Source organism: Gasterosteus aculeatus, chromosome Y (genome assembly GCF_964276395.1).
Source record: "Gasterosteus aculeatus chromosome Y, fGasAcu3.hap1.1, whole genome shotgun sequence".
Taxonomy (NCBI): Eukaryota; Metazoa; Chordata; class Actinopteri; order Perciformes; family Gasterosteidae; genus Gasterosteus; species Gasterosteus aculeatus.
The window spans coordinates 2,503,437-2,522,697 of NC_135709.1; the positions used below are offsets into that span (position 1 = coordinate 2,503,437).

A 19,261-nucleotide genomic window follows, 5' to 3' on the forward strand; every position below is an offset into this window, starting at 1 on the left:
TACGGAATATCCCTTCAACAACAATCTTAACAATAATACTCATGATTATTAAAATGATAATGATGATAATAAAAACAACAGTACACTTTTATTTACACAACTGTAATATGTGCAACTATTTTAGATATGGATAAAGTGAGTTACTTGTATTTGAAATGTGTATTTCAATTACTTTTGAGTATTTTGTAGTTTGTATTTGGTAGGACCGATAAAAAATCGAATGTAATTTGTAACAAAAAACCTGAGGGTGGAGTCCTTTTGTTTTTAAAATACTCAAAATACTTCCACAAATAAAAAAAAACAGTTCAATTCAATTAATTGTCAAGGTATATATTGTATCTCACTCTGACTGTCAACTACCTTGATGTAAAATTTATGTCTGGGTCTGGCTACATATCCCATTGTAGACACATGGTGAATATTAAGCTAGCGATCGATGCTAACCTGCTAATAACGCTAGCGTGCTGTCTAGGCTAGTGCATAGCCAGTGTTTAGCAAGCTAATATACCAGTAGCTAGGTATAGGAAGCGGGATCTTGTATGTTCCTGATACCCTTTAAAAATACGTCTGATCATCTAATCATGCACTGTATTACAAGTTATGTTGTATCTTCTTGATTTGAGTGTCAGAATGCCATATCAATTACAGGCAGATATTATAGTTCAGTTAGCCAGGCTATGACAGTAGCGGCCCATTTGTTAAACATTAAATATCCACTTAATCCTATTTAAAAGGCAAATAATGAAGGTCTTCTTATTTTCATACATTCTACAGTTGGCCAGGTGGACACTATGTCTCAGCAAGATAATGAACATCAACAAGCATAGATGGAACCAAGCTTATGTCTGCAATCTTCGATGGAATCGGGTCTTTACCTGAATTAACTGGTTTTAATTAATTTTTAACTTTTATAGTACATTGGCATTATATATGATGCTATTCGTATGTTATGAATATTTTCTTACAATGGTTATGGGATGTTAAGGGATTTTAAGTCCCATCAATATATATATCATCAATCAAGTTGTTGTTTTTTAATAGCGTTGCTAAGTTACACTGGGATTCTGTAACTGTTCTTCCCTTTTTTGTGTGGCTCTCCAGAGCTTTGTGTTTATTATATAGCCCAAACCTGAATGCTCTGCAATACCAAATTGTGAGAAAATGTAGAATTCAGAAAAAAATATATTATATTATAAATACAAAACACATACATTGTGTTTTGTTACATTTTCTGTCACGTGTATTTTGTAATTTATTTTAATACATTTGTTTGAGGGGTATTTCGTATCACAATACATGTGCTACTCATGTATTCATGCGTCAGGGCGAGAGCTGAATAACGTGTTTACCTGGTTACATTAATATGGTCTTCCGATAGACTCCGCCCACAAGTATGCGAGGCCAAAGGTGAAAAACATCTCAGATAACAACAGATACGTAAACCTCTGTCAATTGGGCGTTTCTCGTGAAGCCAACAGCGTACTGGTAATCTGAGAGTATGTTCGATTTTGAATACCAAGCAAACGTGCGAGCGGAGTTAATCATGATATTGTGTATTAACCCAATTTGATCCATAAGCGACTATATAACTCAATGAGATTTATTTTTTACTTTTACTTTGACCAGGTGTTTTTTTACAACCATATATACAGTAAATAAAATCAGTATAAACTCCGCTTTTCCGGGCCGCAACACACATATGATTCAATTGAATGACGTGGTGAAGTGGCAGGCTCTGTAGCCAATAAAACCGCAAGGCGTACTTTGAGTGACGGGATTACAGCCAATAGCTTTGCAGTGACCAGTTGAGTGACAGACACGGTAGCGCTAGTGGGGGAAGGGGCCGCTGAAGTTGACGGAACCGCCATCTTGAAAAGTGCCCTCCGATGATCTACCTTTTCGCGCCTGTCAGAATCAGTTTAAAACGCGTTATTTTCCTTCGGAATTTCGTGTTTTCCCGGTGTTTGTTTTGTTAAGACCCGGGGCTAATGGCAAGATAAGCTACACGCTGGAGACTCGTTGTTCGCCGTGGTCTATCGGTAGGTACACTTGCCGGCCCGTGCAGTTGGTTGGTGCTGAAGAGACGGTAACCGCCAGCGGTCTGTGGATAGCCGGCTAACGCTAGCTGCTTAGCAAAGGAGCATACTTGGCCATCTTAACGCTACGCTGTCAGTCGCTTTGGCTGTACCTCAAGCTAGGACAGGGGTAACGCTACACTTTTAACTTTCCGTATCAGTAGCTAGTGTGCTGCTAATAACGTTATTTATTTGGCCCACCTATCATCCAATTAGTGATCGTGTCATAGCTTAATGATCAGGTCAGTCCGACGTAACGTTTGACGATAGCGAATAGTTTAAACCCGGTTTACGTTGGGTGTCCAGGTTAGCTAACAATAGCTAATGGAGGCTAGTGACGTTAGCCCGTTGGCCTGAGCCGGTGCGTTTCTTTTGCGTTAGCAGTAGTCTGTTTTGGGGCCCTGGTATGTAAATGCACTGACGTTACTGCAAACGTAACGTTGGTTCTCCGACAATAAAACGAAAAAGACGCTATTCAGTGGTATCGTTTTATACGCCAGACTCGAATCCACATTTTGCCTTGCGTTTTAAACCACGCAATCAAAGTTAAAAGACGTTTCTGACGTTATTCGATGAGACAAGCTACGTCAACTCTTTTTTTTTTTTTTTTTTTTTAAGGAATGCCGACTTTGCGTGCGTTTGTTAGATGGCAAGACCGTACCGACTGACTAATACCGTCATTTGCGTTTACCGGCGTCCACCAACTGGTTCGGAATACGGTGTTAAACATCACTAAACCCCCACAGGTCTTGGTGTATAAGCTTTTGGAACTCTGTTGATTTTTAAGTAAGGAAATCGATGTTTGGGCATGCGCGCGGTGCTTTCATTGAAAACTGTCAAACGTCTGTCGATTAGTACCGAGATCGATCTTTTTGTGGTCTCCTGACTGCGGCATCTCATGAGACACGGTTACTGTGGTTCTCATAGACCTTCCGTGCGGTTACCATGGTGATTGTATTGTTTGTAGCCGTTGGTTTATCTCGCTGTCATTTGATTCAGGCGATAATGGTAGAGGGACACAATTTAGTCCTCGATCTTGAGACTTTATACGATTTATGAATGTATTTATTGTGCCTGCCGTGCACCGCTGTTGCTAAGGTTCTTCACATGGAAAGAAAGATTATGAAACCACTCAAACGTAAATATTATGATCATGACAATTACGTTATTAGTTTTGAGTTCACAGTGGCTAGCATCAGATGTTTAAGAATGGTTCGCTTTTAAATCAGAACTTAGAAACCGGTTTGGATGCACGGTAATAACCTGGTTATAATACATCTTCCCTGCAGCTGAAGAGTAATGTAATTCTCTTCTGAAAAGTTTTTGATGTAGAATATATATTTTTTTCTTGATTCATTTGGGCTGTGTGGCAGAAGTGAATGATGAGGTGTAGAGTGGATGTAGTATACGTTGTGTACAGTAAATGTGTTTCTGGCTGGTCAGCATTTCTGAGATTTGACTGAGACAAGGTGACGTCGTGATCTTAATCATTAACAAATGTTAATGTTGCGTGACGAGCTTTGGCCAATCTCTACAGTGTCTTCATTTCCGCTGTTCTTACTGTACGCGCTTATCCCGCCTCACCTTTTTCACCCTTTGTAAGTTTGCAGCTTACGTCTATTTTGACCTGTAGAAAAGGCTGATTAATGAACAGCTGAGCTGACATGTATCGCTGCATCATAAACTAGAAACGTTGCGTGGTAAAGCTCTCCAAATTTAACATACAAGCACAATAAGAAATACAGGTGCTGTATCCGCACTAACCGCGCAAGTAACGGCCAATTTCTGTCTTTCCGATATGGTCTGAACGTGGAGCACCTCCGTAGCAATCCGTTTGTATTTGATGTGGAAACAGGACCTGAAATATGGAGCTGATAGTCCTCCAGCACGGAATCTAACCTCAAGCATTTAATGAACTGTCAGTCAAGAAAAGATGCCAAACATCTGACACGGCTACATATGCATGAAAAATGTAGCATACTTAAATATGTTTTCTCTCAGCACTTTACCCAAAGCGCTTTCTATCCAGTTTCAAGTAATGTTACCCTTATTTGGCCCTCAACGCAATACCAGTTTTGAATTTTGTCCCTCTCTGATTGAGTTTGACACCACTACTTTAGATCATGATGGGCGGGTGGAAACCTGCCGTTTGTGAAGTGTGTTTAACCGTCTGAACTCCACGCCGCTTTGTGCTCCCATCATATCTTCATCTGTGTGGCTTTGATTTTTACTGCAGCGTGCATGACCTCTATTGAAATATATGTGTGATATAATACTCTTTTCATGGCATACACGTGCAAAATGTAAGTTGATTTTCTCAATTTCCTCTACAAAAATCAGCAAACAATGAAATCTACACATCCAACATTTTGTGTCCAGGAGTGTAAGTCTGTGTAATATTTCTATTTTTACCTATTTACACATTCTGACAGCCTCTCCTATTAAGCAGCATGTAGACTGTTTTTACAAGATCTGGTTAAAGCTAACTTTTTGTTTAATTTTTTTATTTTAAATGCGACATGGAGAAGAAACCGTTTTTTGGTATTGGATTTGTCATACGTGACGTGTTCAAGGAACTTTGGAAAGATGAAAATCTGAACATGCTTTTCCATCCTGCTAGTTCTTTGAGACTTAGACCATTTATCTGTTATGGTCGCACTCTGCATTGTTTCTACTTAGACGTCCATGTGAACGATTTGTTCCTTTTTGCTAATAATATCCCAAAACGGTGAGATATTCCTCTAACAATATAATGACGTCCTTTTCCTCTTCACAGGTGTGTGTGCTGTTAATCCACTATATGTGTGTTTGGTCAGTCTGTCCATCACCTCCGTCGCCCCCCCCGTCTGTCCATCTGGCTAACCTGGAATGGGCCACAACTCCCAAAGACTAGAACACAGCTATTTTTAACCTGAGCTCCGCTGTTTGGACTCTAATACTCACAGGTAGGCACAACTGTTATACTCCGATAACCTCTCATGGAAGGACGCTTTTCTTTTTTCTTTTTTTTTTACTAACACCGTTGCTCATGTTTTCACTTTCCTTTAAAGCCAACATGTTTTGGAAATTTGACCTCCACACCACGTCCCACATCGACACGCTGTTGGATAAGGAAGATGTGACTCTGACGGAGGTGATGGATGAGGACGATGTGCTGCAGGAGTGCAAGGCCCAGAACCACAAACTGGTTGACTTCCTGTTGAGACCCCAGTGCATGGAGGACCTGGTCACCTACATCACACAGGAACCCAGCACTGAAGTTGAGGAGAAAGTTAAATACAAGTGAGTTGAAATTGAGCAAAGGATAAGAAGGGTTTAGCCATTCAAATGAAAGCCCTGTTTTGTCTCCTTTCAAGAACTTGTCATACTGCATTTCAACCATTTTTTTTCTCGTCTGCACTGCAACGGCTCCTTTACACTCTGGATCGTTTTGAGCATTTAGTGCCAGGAGTTGTCCCATGAACAAGTAAATACAATATCATAGTTTAAAGACGTGTGTGTGTGTGTACCCTAGTTTTTTCTGTCAGTATGAGGGTTCCAGGATGGAAGATGTCACGTGTGTACAGATCATGAAGCCCTCTGAGACCAATTTGTAATATGGGCTCTACAAAATAAATTGAATTAAGCCGGAAATCCGTGCTTAAGACTCCGGCTCGGGACAATAGATGTTTGTTGAAATCAGCAGGAAAGCTTGGTCAGCAAGTCTAGTAAGCGGACTATTTGGAACTGTGGATAAAATTTGTATTTTTTTTGGTCTTCAGGTCATTTACACTAACTCAAACTTCTGGTAGCCTTTAGAACAAAAGTTGTTTGTTTGGCATCCAAATTGAATCCGATTGACTTGAAATTGAACATTAGGGTTCAGATCCAGTTATTCTTTCATCCCCTGCTTATGATTCCTGTCATCTAACAGCACATATTTGGTGGTGGCAGGTGTAAAAGTTCATCTACAGTTTTGTAAACTTTGACGCTTTTGCTCTCCCGCAGGTATCCCAACATATCATGTGAGCTGCTTACATCCGATGTGGGCCAGATCAACGACCGGCTGGGAGAAGATGAAAACCTGCTCATAAAACTGTATGGCTTCCTGCAGAACGAGCCGCCTCTCAACCCGCTCCTGGCCAGCTTCTTCTCCAAGGTCCTATCCATTCTTATCGGACGCAAGCCAGACCAGGTAAGTGGGTGTCAAGAGATTGTTGTATCTGTTAACGGCATCCAGGGAGTCCACTGAAATACTTTTTTCATAATCAATGCCAAACCGCAACATTTGTGGGTAATCGGGTCACATGCCCTTTTGGTTTATCCTGTGTACAGATTTTAATGTGTATGGCTTGTTTGCCTGTGTTTGTAGATAGTGGAGTTTCTGCGAAAGCGGGATGACTTTGTGGACCTGATGATCAAACACATCGGGACGTCTGCCATTATGGACCTGCTGCTGAGAATGCTCACCTGCATCGAGCCACAACAGCTACGACAGGACGTTCTCAATGTGGGTCGCGTGCACTACTACAGTAACACTTTCTAGCACATCCCATATCTGTTAATTTCAATTGGACCATCCTACAAAATTACGGCAGCAAATGAGATTTCCCTGTTTGTGATCTGGCAGAGTTTAGTATTCATACAAAAGAGAACGCATGCTGCAGCACCCGGATGCATCGACATTAGTGTTTGGACAGGTCCAAATGTTTTGACAATAAGGCTGTCGTTCGAATATCCGCTTTAATAAAACACAAATATATTCGAATATCTGGTTGCGCATTAGGCACGTCAATAACAGGACAAATTAATACAGCAAGACATAACCACTTGTATAGGTCATTTATTTAAGTTTAAACATATTTAACATATTCCCTACACAAAAATAAGTAAAAGAACTGGCCAATCGCCGAGACCGCAGATCGCACTCTTTCTCGCTCTCTCACGCGCGTACCGCCACAAAGTTTTTCCTTGGCAGGAAGCGGCAAATAATCAAACCAGTGCATGAAGCTGTTGTAGCCGATCTAGTCTGTTTTATTCATGCACTATACAGTCAGTACAGGCGCGCGCCCCCGCAAAGCAGACGGGTTGCGCCGCTGCTGCTGCTGTTATGTTATGTGTTTTTATATATAGTTCTATATATATATTCGAATATAGAATATTTGCTGACAGCCCTAGTTGACGTCTGGTCTCTGCTTCTGATTTTCAGACTATGCAGAAAATGTGCAGAATGTTTTTCTGAGGCAACTATCTTTAGTATTGTGCATGTGTCTGTTTGTGCCCTCCCCCCCCCCCCCCCCCCCCCCCCCCCGCGCAGAGATCAGGGGATAATTGTAAATGTTAAAAAAAAAGATTTGGAGCAGCATACTGACTTGCTGGAGGAACATATTCCTTCTGCTTGACATTGAAGGTGTTCTTGCTTCGGTTGTGTGCCGTCGTGATCGTCTTTGTCCTCTTTCAGTGGCTGAATGAGGAGAAGGTGATTCAGAGACTCGTGGACATGGTACAACCGTCTCAAGATGAAGACGTGAGTTTCACACTAGCGCTTTCCTGCATTGGTCACCAGTTTGTTCAGTTTGCATTTAGGATACATTTTACTGTTACTTACTCCATATACACTTTTTAATACTGTTTCATTGCTGTTTTTGTAATTATGTACTTTTAGTCCCTGATGATCCTCCTCAGCAAATGTAAATATCACATGACTACTTCTGAACACATCAGTGTAACATTAGAATTTCTCTCCCAATACCAGTGTTACTATTATTTACCTAATCAGGACTTTTCTGCCCACAGGTTGAAATCCGCTAATGTTAGCTAGCTCTCCCCCTGCAGATTTCACTACTGATTTGTTGTTTACAATATAGCCTTGCCAGGGGAAAAAAAAAAAGTTTCATTAAATATTTGGTGCCAATTTGAAAAGAAAATGTCTCACTTTTAGCATCAGCTGGTTGCTGACAATTTATTTAATCCAACTTTCTTAACTCAGAGACACTCCAATGCCTCCCAGTCCCTGTGTGAGATCATCCGGCTGAGCCGGGACCAGATGTTCCAGGTCCAAGGCTCCTCTGATCCGGACCCACTTCTGTCCACACTTGAAAAGTAGGCATGCATTTCCAAGAACTTAGACATGCAGAACTGCAAGTTAGTTCAATATTTGGTTCTTATTACTGTAGTCATTTTCCATGTACATCAATTTGATTTGTTTTGTCATCTGGCTACTGTCCTTCTTGCCTAGTAGGCTACTAAAGAAAACCACTCTTCACTGGAAACTGCAGGTCTTTGAAGGCTGCTGCTCTTGTCTGTCCTCCCCCACAGGCAGGAGACTGTGGAGCAGTTGCTTTCTAATATCTTTGACAAGGAGAAGAAGGAATCTGCAATCGTCAGTGTCATCCAGATCCTCCTCACATTATTTGAGACCAGGAGACCAGCGTACGTCCTGTGGCCTTTGTGTGTGCGTGCGTGTGTACATTTGATGACAGATTTTATAGTAACTTTTCAAAGGGTCTAGTTAAAGTTTTGAATGAGTGCTAATCTGACCGAAACATGAAAGTCACCTTATTAAACGGGTGGTAAATTCAGAGGATCTGCTTCACTTGGAGAGAACGCTCAACGTGTATTTGTCTACCAGTGTCCATAGTTGAGTAGTGCGGCGCTTCACCCAACTGACTCTCTACGTTGCAGGTTCGAGGGTCATATGGAGTGCCCCCCTGGGATGTCCCACCCTTCATTCTCCGTTAACCACAGCATCCTAGAGGCTGTGAGACCCCGACTCAAAGACTTTCACCAGCTGCTACTCGAACCCCCAAAGGTAAAAAAAAAAAACCCGGATACAAGCAGTTCAGATGAACTCAATGTCTTGTTGACTGAAGTTACAATTTTGCAGTTTGCAAGGGATCATTATTAACTCATTTTGATATGTTTTCAGTTTATTTTGAATTAGTATATTCTTAGAAAGCAGCTGAAGACTACTGTCAGAATGTCCTCTACCACATACTATAATTATTCAGGAATCAGTTTGCGTGTCTGCCAGTCACTTGTGGCTTTATTGAGCAGTGTCTTCTCTGCCAACAGGCCAACGTGATGAAGACAACGTGGGGGGTGCTGGACCCCCCTGTTGGCAACACCAGGCTCAATGTGGTTAGACTGGTGGCCAGTCTGTTGCAGAGCAACACGCACAGCATCAACACGGAACTCATTAACCTCAACACACTGGGAGTCATACTAGTGAGTAATGTCTGTTTTAGTTTCCCTGGTGTTTCTTCTGTATTACAAACCACTGCAAGTGGCATTTTAAATCTAAATCTTAAGAACTGAGGCTGAACTGTGACAACGGTTTGATCTGAGATCATGTGTTATAAATGACAGATACTCAATGGTATTTTTTCTGGTATGTTTTTCCTCATATGAGACTTTAAAAACTAGGGGTGCAACATGAATTATGGTGACTTGATACCCTATTCCTTTACTCAATACAGTATACTACAGCATCCATTGATGCTGTAATAGCTTTAGCCTGGTCGCACTCTGCCACAGACCCTTTCCTAAATCGGGGCTTGTATATCTGTCTACTGACACTTTAAATTGATAGTCACAATACCCAAATAAAGTGTGAAAAAATAGTTTAAAAAAAATATATTTCCTGCTCAGCTTTTTGAAAACAAATGGCATTAAATGATTATTGGCCTACAGCAAGATATTAATCTTGCTGAAAACAACATGGTGCCATCAGAGCATTGATTATACACGCTATGTAATGTTGCCAAAGCACTTCCACATTTCGCGTCTGCCATCTTTTTTTTTTTCCCTGACAAGCTTGTGCACGTGAGGCCATGTCTCCCCCCCCTGTGAGCTCGCCCCCGCCCTCCTGTCAGTCAACGCGTGCAGGCGCATGACTGGGTGCAGCGGTTAGCGTGCTCTGATCACACTGGTTCTTGACTTGTTCCTATAGAAGAAAACTTTATTGCACTCTTTGTTATTGAATTCACTGCCTTAATTGTGACGATCTGGTAGTGTGCAACTGTAAAAAAAAAATAATAATAATAATAAAACCTACAAATAATCGTACACGTGAAGTTCCTGTTTAGCCTTTTACCTGCTGTAGTTTTGCATATGCAAGTTTCCCTTGACATTTCAGTTTGAATTTTTAGTTACATTGGGAGTTGGTATATTTTGATGAATTTGTTAAACTAGAGATTGGGTTTGGTAGGTAGTCTGTTGGTCACTGTCACCGTACATAGTACATACTGAGATCATCTAGAATAACTAAATAACATCTGTAAAAGTCTAGTATCTGGACGATCTAAACAATTTCTTAATGACCCAATTTTGTTTTGTTTTCTGCCCAGGATATGTATTTCAAATACATCTGGAACAACTTCCTCCACATTCAAGTTGAGATCTGCACAGCCATGATTCTGGCTATGCCCCCGGCCCCCACTGACATCCAGCTGGACACAGAGCAGGAAAACCCCCGGGAGAGCATCCTCATCAAACATGTAAGATATGGGTAATAAAATGCATTCAGCGTAAACCCAACAACGGATTGTCAAATTGGACAAATGCAGTGTTTAATGGCACAAGTAATCTGGGTAATCCCTGCCGTGATCCGTTCATTTGTGTTGGCGAGAATGTACGTTGTACTGTGTAGAAGGACACAAGTCTGAGAATACGTTAGATAGGGAAGGCTGTACACCAGGCATTTCTGTGTGTGCAGGAGCATGTTATGCAAGTGGGTACGCTTAAATGGCTGTTTTAATATCCTCATTTTTTTTGTTTTATTCCACCAGCTGTTTCAAAAGGGACAGTTCATTCAGAGAATCATCGAGGCCTGGAGCTCCAATGAGAAGGATCAGTGAGTATTTTGCTCCGCTGCAAATGTGTAATTATGCATCATTATGTTATCGTGGTAGATTTATGGCCGGTTGTCCCGTTTGGACGCGAGGAACGTAACGAGCCTTCCGTTTACTCGTCATCAAGCTAGCGTTAGCTCGCTAATACACGGCAGCAAAGCAGTTAGCAGGACTATGACACGTTTTTATTTACTCGCCTCTTTTGGACCAATCTGTTGTCTTGTATATATTTTGTGCTTTGTCCCATAACGGTTATTGTTGACAAATATATTTGTGTGTGTTGTACTTTTTAATGCTGTCATATACGGTAGTCCAGTGCGCTTGCGCATATACTGTGAGTTATACGGTAATTGATGTTATGCCTGTAAAGGGAGACACACAGTGATCCATTAAATCAACTAAGAAGCCTCTAATGCATTTATTTACAAATTTGAAATTCATCTCATAGCACTTGGTTGTTTTTTAGCTGTATGCATTTACTTAACTTGCACTACAATGATGGTAATAATTGAATGAATAAGCTTCAAGTGAACATGTGGGTGTGTTTGAGTGTAGTATAGAGAACTAGTTCTGACGTTAAAACAAATCCTGTTAAATCTTCCGATTTTGTATTTTTTAATTTTTAAAAATTATGTTCAAGGAGCAACCTGTATTTTTTGCAATGTGAATTTGCAGTTCCGTTTTAGAATAAAGGGTTGAAAATTAAAGCTTTTTAATGCTGTTTAATCCGATTCATTGAAGAAATAATCGACTGATTAATTGATTATCAAAATAATCGTCAGTTTTAGGCCGTTGGCGTGGTCGAAGGTTCGCGATGGTTAGGATTGTGATGCGTGGCTTTCCTGCTCATAATGGAACGTCCAGATGATTGCATTGATGCGTTGGTTTTAGGGCGGAAGGCGGTCGCCGACGAGGCTACATGGGTCACCTCACCAGAATAGCCAACTCCATAGTTCACAACTGCGACAAAGGCCCCAATGGACCACAGATCCAACACCTTATCGCCGGTAAGGACTCTTCTGTCTGCGGCAACTTGCGTTCCTCGTCTGTCTTCACCTCTGTCTTTCAGTTTGAGGCCGCTGACTATAAACTGATGTTGCCAGCGATCTTCCCGTAGCATGACTCCACAACGTAACTTGTGGCTTCTGAAATGAACACAAGGGCACCGTTCATTAAGTGTGTGTGTATAGTGCTGCAGTTGGTGTGTGTTTGTGTGACACAGAGCTCCCAGCGGAGGACCGGGAGAAATGGGAGGCCTTTATTTCTGGCCAGCTGTCCGACACAAACAAGAGAAACACTGTTGACCTGGTGAGTAGCCACATGGACTTTTAACCCTGTCGGCAGGCTTTATTATTTCCCTACACATGTTGGTTTGTGCTGCGCCCTTAGACAGTGCGCCCTTTTTCTTTTCATTTGTCCCAGCGTTTTGGATTCGAAAGGAACCTTTTAAAGCCACAGCCGGTGTTCTGTGTACACGTCAATCTCCTAAACTGTCGGGATTCTCACTTATTGCTCTCTGTAGGTGAATACCCACCACATCCATTCGTCCAGTGACGATGAGGTGGACTTTAAAGACAGCGGCTTTCACCAGGACTCCTCTCTACAACAAGTAAGACCTACACACTCGAATGCAGCCATATCCACGCGCACATGGGCCCAGCTCGTCCACAAGTGTCTTCTGTGGTCTTTCTGACTGTTTTCATCTGAAGCTCTAACCTTCTCTAGATCTCTTTTGAAAATGTTTTTGATTACTTAACTACTAATGTTGTTAAAAAAAAACAACATTCACATTGACTTTAAATAAAAAAAGAATTGTCTGATATTTTTAGAAATCTAATGTAAAAGCAGTTTGGCATTTGAGTGCAAATGCATGTTCTTTATTTCTTAGCTATTAACCTGTCTAGCCTACATGTTAAACATTTTCCTTTTTGTGTTTACAACCACATAAATGTAATGACCGCCTTTTGTGTAGAGCCAAGACTATATCATTATCGTTGGTCCTGGGTTTTGCCAGGCCTTTTCTGATTATCAGATGCAACAAATGACGTCCAATTTTATTGAGCAGTTCGGCTTCAATGACGAAGAGTTTGCTGAACAGGACGATGTTGTGGAGTGAGTACTCATCCCGCTTGACTGTACCTGCTGTCTAAATATTGCTGTGTAACAAACGAAGGGACAGGGCACTTGCGACTCGCCAAAGGTGTTATTCTATACACTCATTCAATAATACCACTGCTATCCAAAGCGTTCTTGCCAACATTAAAATCTCAATGTTGTGCAGCATAATTTAGATGTATCTTAAGTCACATTTAGACTATTAAAACTAATGCGATTACCTCAGGATGGCCTCATTTTCTCTTTTGATATGGCGTCCGAAGTCATTTGAGCAAATGGCTCAAACTGAAGAATCCAGAATGTCCAGCTTTGGCGTTGTGGTTGTGTGCTGTCCCTTTCTGTCGTCCTTACGGCAAGCTGGTTTGGGTCTTGTTTGGTTTGAAGAAGAGCCCTTTTCTCTTTTTACATGCGTTTTTTTTTAAATTTTTGGGCAATATCGGACAAAATGAGACTTTTGGCCGAGTGAAACCAGCGGTACATCAATACTAACGTTCCTGTAATTGTTTTACCACAGATATTTCTCCCTCGCGCGCGCACACACTGCCAGATTAAAATGCACGTGTGTATTTCCAAAGATGGGTCTGGAGGTTCTATCTTACTGAACTTTTGACTCCATAGTGACCGTCTAATAACAGGTTGCAATGGTAGATTGAACTTTTCTTGCTGTCTGGTCCGTTCTACATGATACTCTTTAAATCACCATCATATGAAGTAGTATCTGTTGAGCGGTTGGCGTGTTTACTTGGAGGAATCGTTGGTTTGATGTACCCGCTGATTCTTTAAGGTGACGGTCCGTCCCCTCAGAACGTATCCGACTGGGCCTTTAATGTCAACGCACCCGACTGAGCCTTAAAAACAATCCATGCAGGTCAAATACTTCCCATTTGTCGTGTTTGAGAGCAAAATGAAATGGACTTACTGCAATTTAGGGTGGTGGGATGGAGACGCTCCAGTGGGTGGGGTCGGTTAGGCTCTTCTGAGTTGGTGGGACTGGAGGTGATTGTGTGAATGTGACTTGGTCTTTAGCGCTTGTTTTTTTTACTGCATCACGTTCTCATTCTGGTTTCCCACCGGAAAGTTGAAGCCACTCAAGCAGTTTTAGAACTTCTGACAATCGTTTTTAGATGAGATATTAGTTTACTTAAAGATTTGCATCGCTTCCACAGCACACATCTGGACCGTGGAATAATTGCAGTTTACCTTCACCATCAAATAAAGTTTCAATATTCAGTAAAATGCGCAATCAAGACATTGACACTCGTGCTTTTCTAGTCACCGATCTCTGGTGACTTTGGCAGAATCTGCTTAGTTAACTTGAAACGGACACTGACGGTCAGCTGACTAATCACAGCGAGAGAGAGATTCATTTGTTTGGTGGAAGCGTTTATTCCTTTTTAGGATGAAACGCTATAAATGGCTGAACATTAGATACATTTATCAACGGCAAAAAATAACATGATCAGGGATCTAAAAGTTTGCTCCTTTTTTTGTGCCGATCTTTTATCCGTTAAGTCGTCGTTTACCGTGGAGGTTGTTTACAGTCTCTGCTTCAATGCTACCTGCAGATTAACAGTGTTTGACCGTTATTGTTGGGAGCTTTGTTTTTCAGCTTCTGCTTGTCGATGAACAACATCCAATGTTAAATGTTCTGGTACTTAAATCACGCTTTTTGGGAGAATTTCCACATTTAGCCGTTGTGAAAGCGGCTATTCCCCTTCAATGAGGGCTCTTCTTTCTTTGGCCAGTTTATAAACCAAAACCCACATTTCTTTAATACTGCAGACGGGTGAGGGAGAGTTTTAGATCAGTATCAGACCCGATGTTCTGCTGAAGCCTGTCTGCCTGTGTGTTTCTCATATCTGTGGATGCCTAATGACCCTAATTTAACTAATCTCTCTTCTCTTTAACATTGCAGTATTCCCTTTGATAGAATATCAGACATCAATTTTTCACTGAATACAAATGAAAGTGTAAGTACAATGATCATTAATCTTGACTTCATACATGAGAACGGTTCAAATTAAAAGCAACGAACGAAAACGTCTTTTCATTATTGTCAACGTGGCACGTTTTGGCTTTTTGCTCAAATCAGATTTCAAGCAGAACCCTGATTCGATCAAATACTTTCCCACATGTAAAGCGCACGGCGCTGCCCGAGGCGGCGCCGTGCGCGTTGGTGTCTACGTCGGGTTTGTCTAAAGTGTGCGGCCCGTGTGTTTTGCTCCCAGGCGAATATAGCTTTGTTTGAGGCGCGCTGTAAGGAGAAAATCCAGCAGTTCGAGGACGCTGGTTCAGACGAGGAGGACATCTGGGACGAAAAGGACGTGACCTTTGCCCCAGAGGCACAAAGACGCCCCAGGTCAGTCGGACAGCGCTGCTGTGTTGCGTAAGATAATTGCACCTCAGTGCGACAAGTATTATGAAGACGTCACTAACACGCGTGATGTGTGTGTGTGTGTGTGTGTGTGTGTGTGTGTGTGTGTGTGTGTGTGTCCATCTCAGGAGTTCAGGCAGCACGGACAGCGAGGAAAGCACGGACTCCGAGGAGGAGGATGTGAAGAGGGATACGTTCGAAGCCTCCAACCCGAGCGCCGATGACCGAATGGAGGTGGACACAGGTCGGTGTAGCAACACGACGCCAAGCGAAGCAGTAAAACGCGGGAAGCCAAACGAGACGCGCTCAGGATGCTAAAGCTGTTCCGCCCAGTTGCCAATATTTATAATTATGTTTGGGATGTGTAAGATGTTTTTGAAATGACCGTTTTGTGCACGTAGGAGTGGTGCTGCATGTTGTTGTTTTTATTAATAATTCTTAATCTCTTCTTAGGGCCCGTGTGGACGGCCAACTTTGACGACATCCCCATGGACACCGGTACGTCCACCGCTCCGGCGACCAGCCCCAGCAACCCTGCTGCCCCCGCGGCTTTGTCCCCCCCACCCTCCTCCTCTTCTACGGAGGAGCCCCCGGAGGCCGCGTGGAGCTCCACCACTCCTCCTGCCACCGCCAGCTCCGAAGGCTGGGCAGATTTCTCCAACTTCACTCCCGTCAGGTGGAGCCTCCCCACGGACTCTTTTTTTCAGTTTCCGAGAGTGCGGCGGCGACAAATGAATTTGAACGTTTTTATGACCGCAGAAATGTCTCCTTTCAGCCCCAAAGACCCTCTGAGGTGCAACTCCCCTGTTGCCATGGAAACCAGCATAGAGACAATGGACCCTCTAGGGGTCAACGCACCCATACAGCCTGAAGGTGAGATGTTTATATTGACCTAGTGACACTTAGGTGAGTCTAGCTAATGTGTATAAATAGCTGATTTGAGTTTTAATTTGGAATGTTTCAATCCGACCATCCCAGATCGTGATGGTTGGCTGGGTACTAGTGTAGCTTCTCCCCCCTCGGCCTCAGCTAAGGATTGTGGGAGACGTAAAGAAGAGGAGGAGGAGGAGGAGGAGGCCGCTCCCTGTGAGCAGCGCAGCATCACGGAGACGGTCATCAACGGCTCCATGAAGGAGACGCTCAGCCTCACTGTCGACGCCAAGACCGAGACCGCCGTCTTCAAGAGGTTCGCCAGACACAAGCGCACCGCGGCTCGCTAACGCACGTCTGTTTTCCCCCCGAGGAGACGCCGCAACCGTTGGTGTTTCTTTTGCCCAAAATCGCTAATTACAAATTTACCTCCGGGAGCTTTACAGTCCGTACACACGCGACGTCCTCGGTCCCGAAACCCTCCCGTCGGCACAGGAACAAACTCCCCAAGAAATGAAAACCCTTTCAGGGGGGGAAAAGGGATTTAAACCATAATCATACGCTTAAACAGCGTGACCGAGAGTTGGTTTAAACCGTATTGACAGTGAAAGTCAAACTCCTCCGTACGACGCCGTGACATTATGACATTTGAGCTCCACTTTCTACTAATTACTCAAGCGCACCTGTCAGCAACGCTCCCATAATTCCACAGGTTTCCTGCTGTCCTCCTGTCCCCCGTTGACGCTGCGTTCTACTGTGTCTGTCTGTCTGTCTGAGTAACAACCGTCTGAACTGAGCTTCCCCTCCTCTCTCTCTTGCTGTGCGTTGTGGGTGTGGTCTTCTTCAGAGTTTTGAAATCTTATCGGTATGTACAGCCAATCAGAGATCAGCCTGCAGCCGTGATGTAGTCTTGTTGTCACGTCAACCACCAACTTTTCTTTCCCAATTTTGATCTTCTTTTGGTTTCAGCTCCTTTTTGTTTCTTTATTTCATTATCTCCATTCTGCATGTGTTCTTATTTATTAGTTTATGGCTTACTTCTGTCAACAAGCCGAACGGATTAAACGCCACATTATTCATTTTGATGACAGTGGAAGTGCAGCTTAAGTGGCCTAAACAAACGGCGTTAAAAGTTTTATTGCGGTTTTTTTTTTTTTTGGTTTTTTTGTGTTGATCCAAGTTACAAATGCACAAATTAAATGTAAAAGTGTCACAATACTGGACCGGCACAAGCACTGCTGATTGTAAATGCATTTATACAGCAGTGCGCTCAGCATTAAATGTATTCTCGTCCTGTTCTGACCAGACGATAAATTGAGTGGATATGATGTCACATTGGTGCAACAGTTACAATTAATGACACACGTTTTCTTCGAATAATCCAGAATCGTTTTTTAATCAGAAAAAAAATGAGTAGGTATAACTTGATTGTAAAAAATCACTAATGTAATATTAATAATAACAATAATATAGTACATGGACAGCACTTGTGTCGTGCCTTTCCAGTCTTCTTACTGGGAATTTTTATTTTATTTTTTTAATCTTAAAGCGTTTTCCTTTGGTTCAGAGTGGCCCCGTTATTAACTTTCTAGCTGCCGCGATGTGTTTTAATTGGTCTTCCAGCATCAGCTGGTCCGCTGCCTTGCGTTCTATTCGGGTGCGTGTGGCCGTTTTTTGCTTTGAGGCCTCATCAAGATTATTGGTGGTTCTCTGACACAAAGCGAGACTTGACGGCTGGCAATTTGGGTCTAATCGGCCTCCAAATCGGGCGGCAGGCGACCGCCTGCTATTTGGCTCTGAAACTGCAAAGCGCATTCTGTCAAACCGTTGACTTTCTCCATTTGCTGTACATTTTGATGCTTCTCCGACATGCTGCTCCATTTCGACACCCTTTCACCCTTTTTTTTTTTTTTTTTTTTTTTACTGCGTGCTCCCTCCCCCCAGCATGCGTCACTCACTGTGTTCTTTGTGTCTCTGTGGGGGTCGCGGTTGGTTGTGATCACCTTGTGTGGTATTGATGTGTGTGTGTTTTACAGCGATGAGGAGAAGAACGCCTCTGCAGAGAAATACGTTGAGTGTGTGGATGCAGAGAGAGCAGGCGTCAACAGCTCAGCCGCATCCTGCTGTCCCAACACGGGGTGAGGACACACACACACACACACACACACCCACCAAATCATCTTTTTACTGCTCACAATTAACTTTTTTCAATCTAATGAAGAGATTATAATTAAAAATGATCTGTTAATCCGCCTGTTTTTAAGCAGTGAGAAGTGTCGGCCTGGTGTCGAGCTTCCCAACGGTCCTCTGGAGGACATGTCCCCCAACGAGGAGGCCAAGTAAGTCTCGACTGCAGCCACCGGCACACTAAGCTCCTCCTTTTTACTGCCGTTACTCAAAAAAGTGGACGTGGTCTTTTGCCCGCCTCGTCTTCCCAGACGGGACCAGAGCGCCGTGTCCTCGGAGCCGGCTGTCAACGGGCCGGCGTGAGGGTCTCCTGACGTCCAGCCGACGTCCAGCCTGTTCTGCCACACACGGGACCTCCCGCTGACCATCCAGCAGAGACACCATTGTTCAGAGCTGTACCGACCCCCCCCCCCCCCTCCCCTCTCCCCCAGGACCAGCAATACTCCTATTGGCTCACCACTGACGGACAAGACAGGTGTACAGACACGGGACAAACTGAGAGACATACTCAAATGGATACAGAATAATTTTTTTTTTTCTGCATTTGTTTATATACTATTGTTCTTGAAATGATGTGCAACTGATATCTTGCCACTCAAAATGAAATAGTAATGTTGCTTTTAGTTAAAGAAATGATTGTATGAATAAAATATTTTATAAAAAGAAATGTATACAGGAACAACTAAGATGAATTCCCACAGAAGCCCAACCAGCTGTTACCTAATGCAACGGTAGATCTCTGATCCCATCGGTCTGAGTCTCTTAAGCAGCATGCTCACACACTTTAAAAAAATACCACACTGTTTTAT

General features: G+C 42.8%; 1 protein-coding gene across 12 annotated transcripts; it reads left to right on the plus strand.

Moving 5' to 3' along the window:
• The first annotated feature begins 1,773 nt into the window (after positions 1–1,773).
• Positions 1,774–19,119, plus strand: LOC144390799 (serine/threonine-protein phosphatase 6 regulatory subunit 3-like). 12 transcript variants are annotated; one of them, XM_078097244.1, is made up of 26 exons: positions 1,774–2,039; positions 4,852–5,020; positions 5,126–5,357; positions 6,063–6,249; positions 6,427–6,564; positions 7,516–7,581; positions 8,044–8,156; positions 8,373–8,486; positions 8,739–8,865; positions 9,129–9,281; positions 10,403–10,552; positions 10,844–10,908; positions 11,798–11,913; positions 12,129–12,214; positions 12,429–12,515; positions 12,921–13,018; positions 14,937–14,991; positions 15,250–15,380; positions 15,524–15,639; positions 15,849–16,071; positions 16,171–16,268; positions 16,374–16,581; positions 17,113–17,130; positions 18,302–18,403; positions 18,530–18,604; positions 18,704–19,119. In XM_078097244.1, exons 3-26 carry the CDS (start codon positions 5,131–5,133, stop codon positions 18,753–18,755), a joined length of 2,805 nt encoding a protein of 934 aa, XP_077953370.1. In that variant the 5' UTR covers positions 1,774–2,039; positions 4,852–5,020; positions 5,126–5,130; the 3' UTR covers positions 18,756–19,119. The 12 variants fall into 12 exon arrangements, with proteins under 12 accessions (XP_077953370.1, XP_077953371.1, XP_077953372.1 ...); XM_078097245.1 differs by having other exon boundaries at positions 18,533–18,604; XM_078097248.1 differs by having other exon boundaries at positions 1,807–2,039; positions 12,939–13,018.
• The last annotated feature ends 142 nt before the right edge of the window (positions 19,120–19,261 follow it).

Bases quoted from the DNA above. Each gene is read 5' to 3' on its own strand.
- LOC144390799 (XM_078097244.1), top strand. From the start codon at position 5,131: ATGTTTTGGAAATTTGACCTCCACACCACGTCCCACATCGACACGCTG. The intron at 8,487-8,738 runs GTACGTCCTGTG...TCTACGTTGCAG, and splicing joins TTTGAGACCAGGAGACCAGC to GTTCGAGGGTCATATGGAGT. The intron at 8,866-9,128 runs GTAAAAAAAAAA...CTCTGCCAACAG, and splicing joins TGCTACTCGAACCCCCAAAG to GCCAACGTGATGAAGACAAC.